Here is an 18,526-nt window from a genome sequence, read left to right as displayed (position 1 = left end):
TGGAACTGATTGATAGGTAAGTTAGAGTCTGGTCATATTTTCAGGAAAAGTCAAGCTTATTTGGTCATCACTGGGAACCAGTAGCTGATTTTAAGCAATAAATTAAGCAGCTTACTAACTATCAAATGCCCTGCATCCTCAGGTTGGGTTCCTACTGTACTTTATTGGGAAAGGAGAAACGAGAAGCAAGAACTAAGTTGCAGGGCAGAGGGGTGAGCTCTGAGCCTTGAGCCTGAATGCAGCAAGTTTGGTGATGCCAAACAGAAAGCAAAGAACAAAATTTGTGGTAGAAGGTAATTAATTTGGCTTTGACACAGCAAATAAAACCCTGTGGATGGATCTTGGGAAGGACATAGCAAATGCAAGGCAGAGGACAGAGTGGGCTTCAAAATTTTGATTTTAAGTCATTTCTGTCTGTGGACACCTTTAGTAAGAGGATGAATGGAGATGGTGTAGCGGGAAGATATGACTTGAGAAAATTCGGTACCTAGAGGAGGGTGAGTAGGAGCCAGTGGAAAATGTAGAACCATTAGAGAACTACAAAAAAGCAACTTCAAGGGTGGTTGAGCATGATATTAAAGACGGAAAGACAGTCCGTATGATACGAAACGGGTAAGTGCATACAGAAGAAATACAATTATGGAGCGATAAACACCTATTCCACTCTGTTCTAAGAAGCCTAGCCTGGAAGAAAGGAAGAAAATGGGGATTGTGCAGTGAACTGAGAAAAAGAAATATTTCATTTCTGCTTCTAATTCTGATATGTACAACACCACTGAGGCAGTTACCCTCTGGAGCCAATAACTTACTTTGTATATTATAACTGGTATTTTATATACTCGGTCTGCAAGACAGGTTTCAGCAGACTGCTTCATCGCCAGATCTAAAGCGCAGAGGCAGTGGCTGCGCGGAACGTTTTCACATAAATCTTCCAAAGCTTCCCGAGCCAACAGCGCGACCAGACCCATCACATCCTCACGACGAATAAAAACATTTAAAAGAAGTTTCACACACCCGTGACTGCATTACCCTGTCACTGCAAGCCGCCCCACCCTTCAGGACTGAACTCGCCCTGAGCTGGCGTTCGCCCTCACTTCCGCCAGGCCTGGATTGGCATCTTGACTTCCTGTTCTTATCTCGCGCGAGCTCATCTGTGGCGAGATGCATCCTGGGTGACTAGTTAGCGCGCGTGCGGATGACGAGGCGGAAGTGCCGGCCGGGAGGCGGGACCAGAGCCCAAAGGGGCTCGGGATTGCGGAAGTTCTGTGGGGAGGGTCGGGTGGCTGGCGGAGTCCGTCGTAGGTTTACAGCTCCAGAGCCGAGGCTGCTGCTCGGGGTCTCAGAGCCACCGCATCCGGCGGAGTGCGACTGTGACCCGAGCGCGACTCGACGGTACCGCTGCCGGTGGTCCTCGGCCCGCGCTCCTCCGCAGGGACCCACCTCGGAGCTCCACCATGGCGTCCACGAACACCAACCTCCAGGTACCTCGGCCCTCCTCAGCCTCTCTAAAGAACCGGGCCGGGGGCGGTGCGGGGAGGGTGGGGGCGGGGAGCGAAGAACGGCCGCGCCCCTGTCCCGGGCCCAGGCAGGCGGGGCCGCGCAGACCCTGCTGCGGAGAAGGGGCGCTTCCCAGACGGGCTGGCTTTGCCGTCTTCTGAGCCTCACCGTCTGTCTAGAGGACTCTTGATTTGCTGGTGGCATTGAAAAACAAACCAGCAGAGTTGGCCCGAACTGGGCAGATCTCTCCAATCAGGAAGAGCTCCAGTTTCTCTACCAGGAAGAAAGGAAAAGTATAATTTTGGCAAAGCACTACTCTGGACAGTTTGGAATAGGGTCTCGGTTTCTCATGCTGATAAACAAAGCTCTTCCAGGTGTCTGGTGAATGTAAATACGAAAATAGCCCAAGAACCTGAGGTTAGAGCCACCCCCATGGATTCGTTAAGAATATGTTTTTATGTATGTTCTCCCAGATTGCATTATTTAAGACCGGGGAGTATTTTAATCTGTATCTTCACTTCCTGCCTTCACCGGAAAAAGAAAAAGTGTTTTGTATGTAAATTTTGGATTCCTAAGATAGCTAATGTTAGGAAAAGATTATTGCTCCTTCGTGGGACGGCATTCATTGACATATGTTTGTGGCACTGTCTGCCAACATGGGATTGTCAGTGGGATTGAATGTGCCTTGGTATCCAAGACTTCTAGCCCAGGAGGTAAGTTATTTGTCAAAGAGTAGAACGAAATACCCTCCAATCGATCTTTTGGTAGTTTCTCCAATAGTTACTTGTTGAGTGTTTGGTATAAGTAGCAATGATAATGTAAACAGAGAATAATTGATTGTGAAGAAATTCCACCTGAAGGAGGGCCCTTTAAACAGAGATCAGTACACACAGAGAATGGGTGGAGAAGCTTGAAGTTCAGCCTGAAAGATTATTAAAATGTTTGCTATCTTTAGTAAACTCTAACTACAAACATGGTTATTTCTGAGAATTGAGTTCACTGTTGATGTGTGTGTTTATTTTTTTCTACCAAGTTTTTGTAAATCTATTTTTTTGTAACCCTATTCAGAAAATGTTGTTTGGATTTAGTTTGGTTGGTTTGGGGGTTTAGGGGCTTTTGTTGTTGTTGGTTTTGTCTTTGCTGTTTTGTTTTTCATGAATGTATTTGTTTATTGGTAAAGGCTTTCCTTTGGATATTTAAGATGGTTTCTTTTTTGTTGTTGATTTTGTTTTGTTTTTGATTTGGTTTGGTTTTTCGAGACAGTTTCTCTGTAGCGTTGGAGCCTGTCCTGGAACTAGCTCTTGTAGACCAGGCTGGCCTTAAACTCACAGAGATCCGCCTGCCTCTGCCTCCCAGGTGCTAGGATTAAAGGCATGTGCCACCATTGCCTGGCAAAAGATGGTTTCTTTTGTAATACTTAGCATCTTTTTAGCATTTGTACTTTGACTCTATAACCAGGTGTGTTGTGTTTGAATGGACTGTGGAATCCTAGGTGTTCTTCAGTGACCCAGACGCAGCTGACAAATACTACAGTATAGGTGTTTGTGGTAAAGAGGAGGATGCTGAGCTGCAGTTGTTGGTGGTGGTGTTTTCAGCCAGCTTTTCTCCACCAGCCTTTTCAGCTTTTTAGCTAGGAAATTCAGATGGAGAACTGCTAAATGAGCAGCCTTCCCAAGGAACAGAGCAAAACATCTTTGTAGACACTTTCAACCTAGTGCAGGATGCAAAGAACTAAAACAAAGAATGGTTCCATAAATACAGTAACAGGATTAGAGGTTAGTGTGGGTCAGCATCCAGGGAGGTGCAGCTCACTCTCCCAAGGACAAATAAAAAACGTTTCACAGAGAGGTGGTGTGATCTCAGATAGAGTGAACTAGCTCCAGTTGTCTCAGTGTTGGATGTGATCTCATTGAATCCTCAGGACAGCTCTTCAAGCTGAATGCTACTCCAGTTTCACGGGATTAGAAACTTGAACTTTTCGATCCTTTGGTGTGCTGAAAGACATGCAGCTAATTAGTGTTGAAGTACAAGCATGCGGGGTTTTTTCACTGCAAGATTCTGGTTCTTTGAAGAAGAATGGTGAATGCTTTCCAGGTATAAAAAAAAATGCAGAAACATAATTTTTTGTTTGTTTGTTTGTTTGTTTTTCGAGACAGGGTTTCTCTGTGGTTTTGGAGCCTGTCCTGGAACTAGCTTTTGTAGACCAGGCTGGTCTCGAACTCACAGAGATCCGCCTGCCTCTGCCTCCCAAGTGCTGGGATTAAAGGCGTGAGCCACCACTGCCCAGCAGAAACATAATTTTTAAAAAAAATAAAACAAAACAAAAAAAACCTTGTAGAGAGATGGAGAAAACTCCAAGTAAAAGAATGTGAAGTAAAACTCAAAGATGACCCAATCCTAAATATTTGCTGTCTATATAAAACTGTTAAGATTTGGGGAGTGTGTGTGTGTGTGTGTGTGTGTGTGTGCAGAAAGCAACTGACAGAACACAGTGTAATCATTAGAAGCATGTACAGGCAGTCATAGGAATCTAGACAAGTTGGTTTTGGGGAGTGTGTTGCACCAGGAGGGCCATACTATCACTGAAGCGTTGAGAAGCTGGGGTTTTACAGGGAGACAATGGCATAGGGTCCTTTGTATGTATGTCTTGTGGCTTGGTTTGGGTTATACCAGCATGACAGGAACTCAGTGTGGAAAGGAGCCAGAATTCCTAACAGTCACCAGGAGTTTGTGTGCTGCATCTTATATTGGGTCCTCATTCTGCTGTACGTGAATGAACAGTGGAGAGGCATTTTCATGCTTTTGTTTCAGAATCAAACTTTGATCTGCATACAGTTAACGTGTGACTGGTAGCCAGTATGAATGAAAGGAGACCAGTTACAAGACAGGGATCTGTGTGGTGGAAGGTGGTGACTGGCCAAATTAGAATGGTCCCTATTTTAAATGCCCAAGAAAGGCTGGTGCAGAGAAAATTTTAAGAAAGAAAATAGTTCAGTCTGTGTCTTAAATTAAAAAGTGAGAGAGGAGGAATTGGAGTCTGGGTTTTCTACAAACATTCTGGGCTATTAGAATGGATATAAGTTGGTTCTGAAGATAAAGACAAGCATTCATGGAGAGAAGAAAAAGAAATTGAGTTCTGAACTAATTTTGAAATGTTTGTTGAGACAGCCAGATGGAAATGCCAAGTGAGCATTTCGTATATACGTGCTTGGGGACTGTACCAGCAATAAGGATCTGGAAGTTCAGCGTAAAGGTGGTGGACACAGAGAGTCCCATCTTGGAGAATTTACAGAATGAGAAGAATATAGCGTGTATTCTATAGCGTATCAAAGACACTGGAAAATAATCACAGCACAGTAAGTATCTAGTGGTGTAATAAAGACCAAGAAAGGAGATACTGTTCAGTATTTGTTACTAGTGCTGTGTCCTATAGAGAGGAAGTTAGATGAGCAAGTGCTTTCACAGTCAAAAGACAGCATTTCAGGAATAGGAGCTAAAGAAACTCAAATGAACTTGGGGCTTTCTCTGGGACTTTGTTGTCGAGGTAAAGAGATGTTAAGGTGGCAGCTAGAGAGAAGTCTAGGATCCCAAGAGAGCTGGTGTGTTATAATGGAATATTGTATCTATTGATTTGAGACAGAACTTAAACATGTTTTTCTTCCGGGGAGGCCCCAACCAAAAAGGGAAGGGCTGGGCAGAACAGTCCAGTGGTTTGTCACTAATGGAGTGAGTAAACATCAAAGGGTATGATGGAAACGGACTCTTGAGCATAGAGGAAAAGTCAGCCTTTGCAGATGGGGTTGGAACGTCTTTGTCCAGATGCTATTTTCTAGGATGGATACTCCATGATCTACTCAGAAAAAGCCAATCTCGGATCTTCCGGACCTTTGTACTTTATATTGATGGCTAGGACCTGACTGACCCTGGGGCAATGAAGTCACTTGGTCATATGCCAGCCCTATGCTGATGCGTGAAAAAGTGAAGGCATAACCCCTGACTTTGTGAAGCTTTTCATCTAGTGAGGGAGACAGAGAGCAAAGAGACAAATAATAGCAAAAAGAAATGTATATAATTATAGCAACCTGGAACGTTTTATTCGTAGGAATGATGTGGGCATCGTGATCAAAATGGAATAAATTTGGAAATCAACTTCATAAAGATTGTCAGTCCTAAAAAACATTCCATGTGGAGAGGGCATAAATAGAATCGAGGCTCAGACCAAATTCTGAGGGAGGGATGTCAGTCGCAGATGTCAGGGTACAAATCCTGAAGCCGAGCTCCTGTGTGCTCTTGGAAATACCCAGAGAAGAGGGATTGTTGTTAGGGACGACAGGAATAACCAAAGAGCAGAGATGCCTGGAGTTTCCCCCTCATTGAGCAACTTAACAGTGCGCCCATCATTTACCAGTGCCATTCTAGGCTCCAAGGCTCTCGGCAGAGAAGTCTGTCTTTATGGGATTACTGAGGAGGTTGCCTGTGAGTGCAAACAACAGCCACTGCATCCATAGTGATGGGAGAAGAGCGGGAAAGAGAGCTGACAGAGGAATAGAATCCAGCCTGAGGTTAGAAGATTCAGGGAGCCTTTTCTGAGGGGTGGCCAGCTGAAGTAGAACTAGAATGATCCCGTACAGAGCTAGGGACTGTGGCATATAAGGCCATATAGACCATGCTTCAGTGTTTATATTCTGCTGCTTGCAGCAGGGAGCCATCAAAGTGTGGCAAGAGCGGAAGCAGGCTGACTGCCCACACCTATGTGGGAGTCACAGCAAAAACGAGTGTGTTGGGGTGACATGGGGGAAATGCAAAGAACAGCTCCCTCTTCAGAGACATGCAGGACAGTTTCACGTGCAGTATGCCACCAAAACGCAGGGCCAAACGGGGCATTCATCACTGATCAGACTTTAAAGGATTCAACATGCAAGACTGTTTAAGACTATGTATTCCATACACTGTTTGACACCAGATACCTAAATAAGAGTTGTGCTGTAAGCTAGGCATGGCAGAATGTATGTGTAATCCCAGCAACTCTGGAGTATAAGACTGGAGGATTGCTTGAGTGCATAAGTTTAAGACCAGCTTGAGCAGCATAGCAAAATCTTGTCTTAAAAAAAAGTGAGATAAGGATTTAGCATGTCAAACTGGGCTTGTAGCAACCCACAATTGCCCACTGTGGGCTAAGTGATGGAAATGAGTGACTAAAGAAACATAGCATTTCACGATAATCTGCAGAAAATTTGTCTGAATAAGGACAATATTTATTTCTGCCTTGTGGCCTAAGCACTAAGCCCTTAGAGTATGTGGTTGTGTGCGCTGTTGTCCTAAGCACCTGGTAACCATGTGTATGACTTTTACATTTATATCCTGCCTAGTTAAAACATGGGAAGACTTGCCCTCACATTCTCACCGTTTGACCTGTGAAGCATAAAATTAGTTCCTTTTTGTAGCCCCACCTGCGTCTCTACGTCAGCACATGCTTCCGAGTCTAACGGTATTCCTGCATGTGAGTGGCTGTGGAGTTTTGAGTGATTTTCATATTATTTATGTTCTTATGTTTAGTGTAGCCTAAAGAGTATTATTCATATATTCTCATTCCCCATTTGTTCTTATTTCTATTAGATACAGTTTACTACCTAATTTAACCAAATTAGAATATTTTACTTTGATTTTTTATTATGGCTTTTGTGTGTGTGTGCCGCACAAACATGTGCCTTAGGAAAGGTCAGAGAACGACTTTGAGGAGTTCGTTCTCATTTTCTATTGTGTGGTTCCCAGGAATCAAAACTCAAGTCATCAGTGTTGGTGGTAGGCACCCTTACCCACTATGCCAGCTCATCAGTCCCATGCCTACACCCCCCACCCATTGGAGTGTTTTAATAATTCATGGTTCTTTATTTTCATATGTCTGCAAATGTTTTACATTAGAATTTATTTTATGTGTATGGGAGTATTGCCTGTATTGTGTCTGTGCTTCCTTTGTGTTATTAATGCCCATGACCACTAGAAGAGGGCATTGGATTTCCTGAAAATGAAGTTATAGATGGTTGTGAGCTATGGATGGAGGTTCTAGGAACTGAATGCTGGTCCTCTAGAAGAGCAACGAGTGCTTTAATGCCTCCCCTCAGATGTTTCTCCAGCCCCTAAATTACAAAGCTTCGTCAGTGTTATTGTGACCTAAGGTGCCATTGTAAGAAGTGTGAAGTATTCAGTGTAGTTGCATGTTGTAAACTAGTACAGTCAGGATATTGATGTTGACACATTGAGTAGCTCTTACTCATTCCCCACTTTGACGTGTGCTTTTGTGTGCTTCCGCTTCTGTGAGGACAGTTTTAGGCTCTAAACTGATGATGTGGCCAGCATATAAGCAGGCGTCGCACTTTAGAGCAGCTCTCTAGGGACCCTCCTGCTGCTCTCATGTCCACTCTCCATTTTCTCCAGTTCCCTGGCAGAATTCATTCCTGCTCATCTCAGATTTTGACATTTTGAGAGCATTAGATAAATGGAGTCATTAATACGGAACCAGTAGCATTGGCTTTTTGTTTTTTGAGACAGGGTTTCTCTGTGTTGTTTTGGAGCCTGTCCTGAAACTAGTTCTCATAGACCAGGCTGGCTTCGAACTCACAGAGATCCGCCTACCTCTGCCTACCGAGGTCTGGGATTAAAAAAGTGTGCCACCACTGCCTGGCAGTATTGGCTTTTTGCAGTAAACATAATAGCCTCAAGATTCATTCAAATCTTATAAAGCAATAGTTCATCGCTTCTTATTGCTGCCTAGTGTTCCATAGTATTTTTATATAACTGTTTAGCCATGATACCATTGAAGGCTATCTGGAACATTCACTCATATACAGGCTTTTTTGTGAACACAAATCTTCCTTTCTTTAGGTGATTGTCTAAGAGTGTGGTTGCTTGTTTATATATTAGCTAAATACTTTGTTCTGTAAATAAAAGCCCAGTTTTTCAGAATTTCTAAACCATTATACATGCTCAGCATCCCTTCCAGCGTTGATGTTGTGTTTGTTTTTACTTTCAGCCATTGTGATAGATGTTTGGTCTTTTTCATTGTGGTTTTAATTTGTATTGTTCAAATGTCTAATGATGGTATGCCGTCTATAGTCTCATTGGTGAAATTATGTTTCCCCATTAACTAATTGGATTATGTTTTAAGCTCATGCTACACTGTTTGGGGACAGCTTACAAGAATAGTTCGTTTTCTTCTACTGTGTGGGTCTCTCAAATCAACCAAGCTGGGTAGCGTAGCAGGACCCCTTATTTGCTGAGCCATCTCACTGGCCCGTTAAGATTCTTTTTGAACTGTTAAATCTTCAGGATCCCTTTGTGCATTCTACTAGATGTTTCTTTGTCAGATGTTTCACAGTATTTCATCCAGTCTGTACTGTCTTTTCATCATTTAGTAGAATCTTTTAGAGAACAAATGTTGTTAAATTGATACGTTTGATGTTAACATCTTTTTATTTTATACATTCTTTTTGATGCTAAATATAAGAATTTTTCTTGTTTTTTTTCCAATAAGTTTTATGTTTAAGTCTCTGCTCATTTTGAGTTAGCTTTTCGAGTCAAATGGGATTTAAGTTAATATTCTTTTTTGTTCCCGCATAGCTGTCCACTTGCTACAATACCATTTTAAAAGCCTACTTTCCTATTGTTGACTTGGTTCTGCATGACTTTAAATATTCCTTGGCTGTGTTTGTATGGCTCTATTTCTGAGGTCTTCCTTTTTAAATCTTTATGGTAGTTCCCATCATAGATGTGAAAAGGTAGAAAATGAATCTTTGTCAAATCATCAGAAAATACCCATCATAAATACTTTTCATGTCATTGTTTTAATGCTCTTTTAATATATTTTTTAAATATTTATTTATTATGTATACAATATTCTGTCTGTGTGTATGCCTGAAGGCCAGAAGAGGGCACCAGACCTCATTACAGATGGCTGTGAGCCACCATGTGGTTGCTGGGAATTGAACTCAGGACCTTTGGCAGAGCAGGCAATGCTCTTAACCGCTGAGCCATCTCTCCAGCCCTCTTTTAATATTTTTTTGATGTGACATGGCAGGGTTTCTCTGTGTAGCCCTGGCTGTCCTAGCGTGCTCTGTGGACCAAGCTGGCGTTGAACTCGGAGATCTGCCTGCCTCTATCTCCTTAGTGCTAGGATTAAAGGCGTGTGCTGCCATGGCCCAGCGCTAGTTGTTTTTTGTTTTGTTTTTTTGTTTTGTTTTATTTTTGTTGTTGTTTTTAAATGTTTTTGCTCAGTATAGTTTTGGAAACTTTTCAGAGTTTTGATATCTCATTGTTCCATGGGGGTTTCATCTCTGTGCATTATGTTTCTGCTTTAGGAAACAGCACTAGGCGTTTTCAAATTTTTTTAATTTATTTTATGTGTATGGGTGTTCTGTCTACATGTGTATCTGTGTACCTGTGTGTGCCTGGTGCCCACGGAGACCAGAAGAGGTTGGATTCTCTAAATTGGAGTTACAGACATTTGTGATCTGACATGTGGGTGCTAAGAATTGAACACTGGTCACCTAACCTCTGAGCCATGTCTCCAGTCCAGCAGTTACTTAATTTGAGAATTTCCCTAAGCACTCCTTTTTAATTAAATCTCTCTGCCTCCCCCATTATGTGTGTTTGGGGGGGCATTGTTTGCTTCAAACTTAAGATTTATGCTTCCATATTAAGTTTATTATTTTGCCTCCCTCAAACAGAAAGCAATAGATCTTGCAAGCAAAGCAGCCCAGGAAGACAAGGCTGGGAACTATGAGGAAGCTCTTCAGCTCTACCAGCATGCTGTTCAGTATTTTCTCCATGTCGTTAAGTGTAAGGCTGCTTTGTTTTATTTAAACTTGTGTACTAAAATGGAAAAAAATGTTACATGTATAAAAATCCAAATCCAAAGCCAAGAGAATTTAAAGATCTAAGGCCACCAAATAAAAATAAAGTCCCCTTTCTCCTAACTTTTAAGTCCTGCTCACACATGTGACAGCTGTTATGGTTGTTACTTCATACAACCAGTGTCTTTTTGTGTGTTCAGTGGGGAGACCCTTGTTTATAGATAACCTATACAGATTACATGATTTGAGCTTAATCATTGCCTGAGCATATGCTGGAAATGATTTTGTTGTAAAAATAAATTGGGAGATACTAAGTGTATGTTACAGATGCTCTATTCTGGGAACTGGAGATTCAGCACTGAGAAACAAGTGTATGAAAACCTGTAAGGTCCATCACTAATCCTACACTCAGTGTGTTGGGTTGTTTTAATTTGTACTTTCCCATTTAAGTGGAGGGGAGGGGTTATGCTAAAGAAAAACTGAAAATGAAATAGAACACATAAGAGACATGAGGATTGTCAAGTCCACATTTCAGAATAGCCTGATAGAGGCCGTTATGTAATACAGTTACCATGTTGTTGGTCCACATAATGTGTGTGATTTCTGTTACTTAGTATCTTTGAAATAAAGCAGACAAAGATGTTAATGAGGTTATTACTTCTTTGCTTCTGGTTATCTTTTATATCTTAAAATTTTTATTCACTTGTATTAATTTTATTTATCAACATACGTGTGCAGTGAACAGAGAGCAAATCAGCTTCTTGTTTTCTAACTCCATCTTCCCAGCCTTTAGTAATCTCCATGCAGAGCTGTGTGTCATCTCTCTTGTGATTGGTTCTGTATAAGACAAACAGCTTTCAGCTATCTGAAAACTGTTACGGGAAGAATTTGAAATGTATAGACTGTTAAATACTTTGCTATCATAGAACATTAACTTAAGATATCTACCATTTTGCTCTGAGGTTTTTTGTTTGTTTTTAAATTCACACTGTTGGCCTCCAGCCCTGAACAGGAAGGAACAGAAAGGGGGTGATAATCATTGGATACAATGAGTAAGAGATGGCGTTCCTAGTTAAAAGAGTATCTCTAAGTTTGAACCTTTCTCCGTTGAGTACTATTATTAGCCGCTTTTCTGATGTCCTGATAGAATACCCTGGCGGAAAACAAGTTAGGAAGAAAGACTTCATTCTGCTTTACATGCAGTTCCAGAGGGAATCCTGCTTGTCATCACAGGAAAGGCGTGGCAGCAGGAGTGTGGCCAGTCTGGGAGTCAGGAAGCTGACTGATCACAGACCATCAACACATAGGAAACTAGACAACAGAAAGCAGAGCTAGATCCTAAAACCTTAAGTCCACCCCGGTGACAGAGTTCCTCTAGCAAGGCTCTACCTCCAAAATATTCCATAACCTTCCTAGGCAGCACCAGCCACTGGGGTCCAAGGGTTTGGATACCTGAGCCTGTGGGGAACCACAACAAATGTTAATGAAATAGTTTCTCATTCCCTTCGCAGATGAAGCACAAGGCGATAAAGCCAAGCAGAGTATCAGGGCCAAGTGTACCGAATATCTTGATAGAGCAGAAAAACTGAAGGAATATCTGAAGAAAAAAGAGAAGAAACCACAGAAGCCTGTGAAAGAGGAACAGTCAAGTCCAGTTGATGAGAAGGGGTATGTATTCTCAAGTGTCAGGTTCTATATCTCATACCTTCTATTTGTTCATGGGTTTCTTTGACTAAGCCAGGTATTTTTCAACCATGAGTCATAGTCCAGAGGGAGCTTGTTGTCTATTTCAGTCATTAAGTTTTATCGAGACACAGCCTTGCACATCTGTTTATATACCGTCATCTCAGGCAGCCCTTGTACTGTGACAGCAGAGTTGAGTGGTTACAGTAGGTATTGTATGGCCACAAAACCTGCAGTAGTACAGCAAGCCTTTCAAAGACCAAAGTTTGCCAGTGTGTGCTTACTGCTTTTTATACCTCCCTGACTGTTTTTGAGTAACTGAGAAAATACTGTGGGCAGGGCACTAATATACCCCTGTCAGTTCAAGTGATCTATGAATTAAGTTTGACCCTCTGGACAAAATGAACACAAATTCCAATAATGTCATTAATTTTTATTTATGCAAAGTTTTTAAGTGGATTTGCATTATGTCATTGTGAAGAAGGCAACAGCACAATTTTTAAAAACTGAGCTCCAGTTTTTCAATGTCTTCCTAGATGCATGAGGTGTCACAAATATAAAGAGCATTACTGCACTTTAGTGCATGCATTCCCAGCTCTCCTCAGCAGGGAGTGTATACTCTAACTTGATTTGTTTTCAGTGGTTCTATGAATGAGTGTCAGTGTGGTTCCAGATGACATACTAGAAAAATGACATTCTGGGTTGATGTGGCCAACTGGATTTGAAGCACTGAGAATCTGGTGAGCTCTGGAGCCTATGATGCCCACAGTTTATGTTCTGCAGGGTACAGGTTTCTTGGATGATGCCCAGGGTAATGAGGGAATGAGGGATGGAGCCCAATAGGCAGTGCTCCCCTCCCATGTTTACTCATGATGAAATTTTTCCTCTTTACTAGGCATTGCCAAATTTAAGGACAGGAGAAAAATAAAATTTACAGTTGACTGCCTTAACCTGTGTAGCAGAGTTTGAAGAATATGATAAGCTCAGAGTATTATGTTCCTTGTTGAGCCATGGTTAGGAAACAGTTTCTGTGGCACACCAAGAGCAGTTTATGTCTGTATGTTATGTATTTATTTATTTATTTTTGGTTTTTCAAGACAGGGTTTCTCTGTGGTTTTGGAGCCTGTCCTGGAACTAGCTCTTGTAGACCAGGCTGGTCTCAAACTCACAGAGATCCGCCTGCCTCTGCCTCCCAAGTGCTGGAATTTACCACCGCCCGACCACCAAGAGGAGTTTGTGCCCTGAAATAGTACAGTAGTTCCCAACATGAAGTGCACAATTCATCATGAGCATATAGCTCACAGATTTCTGCCAGCCAGGGACTTTTATTGTCCCTGTCTACTGGGACACATGCTGTGTTAGTGAGGACCTGTAACCACCTGCTCTGCAATGGCTGCCTGACAAGGGAGAGTCAGTCTTTCTTCCCTGCTAAATAACAGTCTTGGTTACAAGTAGCAGGACTCACTTTGGCTGGTTATATTTTATAAGGAATTACCTTACAGAATTTTGAGGACAGAAAATAAACCTTGAGTTCCCATCATTAAGAAAACTACCCCGGATACCATATGGGGACATAGAATGAATTCATCCCTGTGGGATTTTATGTTCAAGTAGAGATATTATTGCTGCCACCTCCTCCACCAAATATTCCTAGGGCTCAGAAATACACAGCAACTCTGCCTCAGTTTCCACGGGGCAAGCCAGTGGTCTTCCCTGAAGATATCTTCATGTAAGAAGCCCTCACCTTGGAGGATTTCAAGTCTGATGAGAATAAAGGTTGTCTGCAAGGAAACCTATGAAACACAGTTGGTTTTCAGTGGTTTTACAGCACAAGAATCTTGAATAGGAGACTGGGGTGACAGACTCAGCTCATGGAGTTACTTCATCCATAACCCTGCCGTTCTACAGATAACCAAGGCTTTCCCACCCTGGCACAAGTCCTATCAAGTTTTTTAAATCCTCTTTGTATCTCTTTTTGTCTTTTTTGTTTGTTTTGAGACAGGGTTTCTCTGTAGCTTTGGAGACTGTCCTGGAACTAGCTCTTGTAGACCAGGCTGGCCTCGAACTCACAGAGATCCAACTTTTCTTCTCTGTGTCACTTTTCACTCAACATTGTATCAGGAACATTTTTCCATTAATTGTTTTTACAACATTGATTTCAGAGGCTGTAACGTATTCTGTCATATGACTCATCTCTATAACTGAACATAGATTCTTTTTTCTCAGTGTACTGTAGATATAACTGCCCTTGTAGTGAAATTTTAAAATTACCTCTTCAATATAAATCCCTAGATGTGAAATAGTGCCGTTCTAGTTTGTTTCTCTGTTGCTGTGCCAAATACCACAAGCTAAAGCAATATGGGGAGAAAGGATTTAATGTAGGTAAAGGGTATAGTCTGCCACCAAGGGAAGCAGGAGCTTGAAACAGAGACTAATGGAGGGATGCTGCTTACTGATGACTGATGGGGGGTGTTGTCCTTTGCTTGCTTAGCCATTTTTCTTGTATAGCCCAAGCTCACCCGCCCACAGAGGCACTGCCTATAGTGGGCTGGGCCCTCTTACATCAATTAGTAGTAATCAAGGTAGCGTCATACGCATGTGCCCACAGTCCAGTATGATGGAGTGGAGGCAATTCCTCAGTGAGATTCCTTCCTGGGTAGGCTAGGTTTGTGTCAAGTTGGCAAAAGCTAACCAGCACGAGTGGGTTGGCCTTTTTCTTGGCATTCAGAAAATACTCACCAGCAAGCTTTATCTGTTGGGGGACGTTAGGCTAAAGGTTATAGTGTAGATAATTGTGTGTTGTACCTTTTCTTCCTATCATCGAGTCTTGTTATATTTGGTTCCGACATTTTTTTCTATAGTTGCATATAACTTTCCAAACCCTTCATTGAATAGTGTGGGCATACAACCTGCAGTATATACATGCATGGGTGTGTGTTATGACTGGAGGTGTATCTGACTTTATCCTGGTTTTGTCCATTTCCAGTGCATAGTTCCCTATTGATTATCTGCCTGCTTCTTGTTTTAATATATTCTTAAAAGCATCATTTGAAATACTTAGAGTAATATTTAATGTCAATGTCTTTTCTTGCTTAAACACTCCAGGTTATCTTTCCTTCACTGTTGCATTGTTTATTGCAGTGTGTGATGTGCATGTATTCAATTCTTTTCATCAGGAATGAAAGTGATGGAGAAGCAGAGTCTGATGACCCTGAGAAAAAGAAACTACAGAATCAACTTCAAGGTTACTCTGGATTTCATTCTTTAAATTTACTTATTGAAAAGACTCATGGATTGTCTGCTTGAATTGCTTAGTTTCCCTTTATTTCATTGAGTTTCAAAAAATGGCTTTGGTTGCTCATAGATCACATACTGGCTTGGTTCCAGGCTAGGGTTTACTCTCAAGGCTTTCTAATCTTGTGTTGTTTTTAACGGAGTTTTTAAAAAAATGGTTTGTTTATCTACCTTTAAAAGTTGCTTTTTCATTCGTTTTCCCTTGTAAAGTAAGTAGCAATGACACTGTTAATACACCGCAAGGCCCAAGGGCCTGAATGATTAGGAACTACACTGATTCTGCTGCCATGACTGCACTTGATGTGTGCTCCATTTTCTCCCTGTTCTTCTCTTCCACTTTCCAGTGTTGACAGATATGTTTATCTCTTTTATCTGCTACACACGGCAAGGCTCTTTGACTCCGCTGTCCTGGAGTACAGTGGCATAATGGCATGTCCGCTATTATAGATCTCAGTTCCACTCTGAGGTCTGCCACTTAAAAGCATTCAGATTTTGGGCAATTTTCCCAATCTCTCAGAATCTGAGTCCCCATCTTGAAAGTGGTCATTTCTTTCAGGGAAAGGAAAGCAAGATAATGCAAAAAGATCTTAATAAATTCTAGAGGTTTGATTAATGGTAACTCAGCATATCTAAAATGGCATGTACTTAATTGTTGGTTTCTTTAACTGCTGAGATATGATTGCATTTTTATATGTTAGCTAATGACTTTTCAAATAAAAGGCTCAATCATTAGTAGTATGTATTTGTACCTTTGAGTCTTACCTAACAAAATATTTAACAAAAAGATTCCCATTTTGTAGGCTCGGTTTGGTTACTGGATAGTGAAAGTGTGTGTGTGTGTGTGTGTGTGTGTGTGTGTGTGTGAGAGAGAGAGAGAGAGAGAGAGAGAGAGAGAGAGAGAGAGAGAGAGAGAGAGAGAGATCTTAGACCTCTAACCTTGCTATACTACTTCCTTCATTTTGGTAATATTTCCGTTTTACCCACCTCACTGGAATATGTAAAAGAATACTATAAACCTAGTATGTTGAAAACTGTGTAATTATGATAGAAGCAGAGGTTTTTCGTTTTTAGATTAATTCTTTTATTTTTATCTATATGTCTGTCTGTGTGAGTGGATGCCCATAAAGGCCAGAAGAGGGTGTCACATCTCCCTGGAGTTGGTAGTACCAATAGTTGTAAATTGCATGGTGTGGGTTCTTGGATCCAAACTTGATTTCTCTGGAAGAACAGTGTGCACTCTTAACCACTGAGCCATTACTCCAACCCCTAACAATAGCGTTATTTTTGTTGTTGGTTGGTTTGGCTTTTATTTATATGCCAAGAACTTTTGTAGCAGATTGGTGCAGCCGCCAGGGAAGGTTGAGTTACCCTGCTGTGCTGCACTGTCTGAAGTGGCAGGACACTCACTGTCCAGACTGTCCATTGATCTGCATTAGGTAGACTTCTGAGTTAGAAGGCAAGGAGTTGTTTGCCCTGCGCATTCCCATACCCCAAGTGAAAAGTACACCATATATTTGGTTTTGAAAATTAGAGTTTTTAACAGATGTTTGTAAATTCCTATCAATTCTAAGTCCTAAAACAACATTTCAATGTAGAAACCTTTGTAATCTCAGAGTGAAATAGAGTGAGTGGAGCTTTAGCCTTTCCTATGAGGGCTTTATCTAACTTTTTCTTTCTTTATTAAAGACTGTCTCACATAGCCCAGACTAGCCTTAAATTTTCTGTAGGTGAAAATGACCTGGAATTTCTGATCTTTCTGCCTCCATCTCCCTCCCATGTTCTGGGATTAGAGATATGTGCCACCATGCCTAGCTTTTGTCCTTTTTTTTTTTTTAAAATTTAATGGTTGCTAATAGATTAGTATCTTTATTTATTACAACCGGAAAGATAGCTCACTCAGTAAAATGCTTGCCACATAAGCACGAGAGTCTGAGTTCCGACCATCAGAACTCACCCTAAAACCAGACATAGCAGCATACATCCACAATCCTAGTACTGGGAGGTGAAGCTAGGTAGATTGCTCGGGTATGCTGACCTGCCAGCCCAGCGTGCCAGGTGAGCTCTGGGCCACTGAGCTCTGTCTCATGAACAAGGAATGGACCTGAAGTTGTCCTCTGACCTCCATACAAGACACACGTGTGACTGCACGCCTACACACACAATCATTAATTTTTTATTCCTGAAATAATATTTTAATATCTTACTTGTGTTTTAGATTATGGTATTTAATATATGATTATGAGGATTAAAATAGATTATGGCTTGAATTGTTATTTTGCTAGCTAATTTGGAAACTTGTAAGGTTAAATGTCCGTTTGATTTTAATTTTTTGAATTTATTTTGTGTATGCATGTTGTGCGCCACAACACATGTGTGGAAGGCAGAGATAACTTTCAGGAATCAGTTTTGTCCTTCCATCATGTCATTTCAGGGAATCAAACTTGGATGCCTTTATCTGCTGAGCCATCTTACCAGCCCCAAATAATATTTAAATATAATATACAGTGCAATAAGAAAAATGGTGCATTTATATTCTTGTCAGTACAGTCAATTTATATTTTTCAGTAATCTTACCTTGCCTTTTTAGTTGTTTTTTGTTTGTTTGTTTATTTGTTTGTTTTGTTTTGAGACAGAGTTTCTCTCTGTAACAGCCCTGACTGTCCTGGAATCAGTTCTTGAAGACCAGGCTGGCCTCGAACTCACAGAGATCTGCCTGTCTCTGCCTCTCAACTGCTGTGATTAAAGGCGTGCGCCACCACCACCTTTTTAGTTTTATGAACCATTAAGTTTTGGTACTTAATCTTTCACAACTAAATATTGAAAAGTCACCTTTAAACTTTAATAAAAATATTAGTTAAATGTGGAAATAAGCTGAGCATGGTGGTGCATGCCTTTTATCCTATAGCTCTTGAAAGGATAAGGCAGACAGATCTCTGTGATTTCATGGCCAGCCTGATCTACATCGTGAGACCTGTCGACAAAAAAAAAAGAGTGGGATGTGAGTGGATATATTATGCATGCTTGGTGCCGGAGGGTAGGAGAGTGTGTGTGTGTGTGTGTGTGTGTGTGTGTGTGTGTGTGTGTGTGTGTGTGTAGACCGGAGGTTGACCTCAAGCGCCATCCTAGATTATTCTTCCTTAGTTTTTACAACAAGCTCTGTTACTAAACCTGGAGCTCATCTGGTGAGCAGTGAGCCCATGGAT

General features: G+C 41.4%; 1 protein-coding gene across 1 annotated transcript in view; it reads left to right on the top strand.

Annotated features, from left to right (window-relative positions):
* The first annotated feature begins 1,230 nt into the window (after positions 1 to 1,230).
* The window catches only part of Vps4b (vacuolar protein sorting 4 homolog B), a 33,136-nt gene continuing 15,840 nt past the window's right edge, over positions 1,231 to 18,526 (top strand). The window contains exons 1-4 of the mRNA XM_057770505.1: positions 1,231 to 1,481; positions 10,221 to 10,332; positions 11,858 to 12,014; positions 15,206 to 15,273. Of these exons, the coding sequence (XP_057626488.1) occupies positions 1,455 to 1,481; positions 10,221 to 10,332; positions 11,858 to 12,014; positions 15,206 to 15,273 (364 nt within the window). The 5' untranslated portion in view covers positions 1,231 to 1,454. The remainder of the gene's footprint in view (positions 1,482 to 10,220; positions 10,333 to 11,857; positions 12,015 to 15,205; positions 15,274 to 18,526) is intronic.

Source organism: Chionomys nivalis, chromosome 5 (assembly GCF_950005125.1).
Source record: "Chionomys nivalis chromosome 5, mChiNiv1.1, whole genome shotgun sequence".
Classification (NCBI taxonomy): Eukaryota; Metazoa; Chordata; class Mammalia; order Rodentia; family Cricetidae; genus Chionomys; species Chionomys nivalis.
Note: the sequence above shows the minus strand (reverse complement) of the source record. Positions and strands in the feature narration are given on the sequence as shown.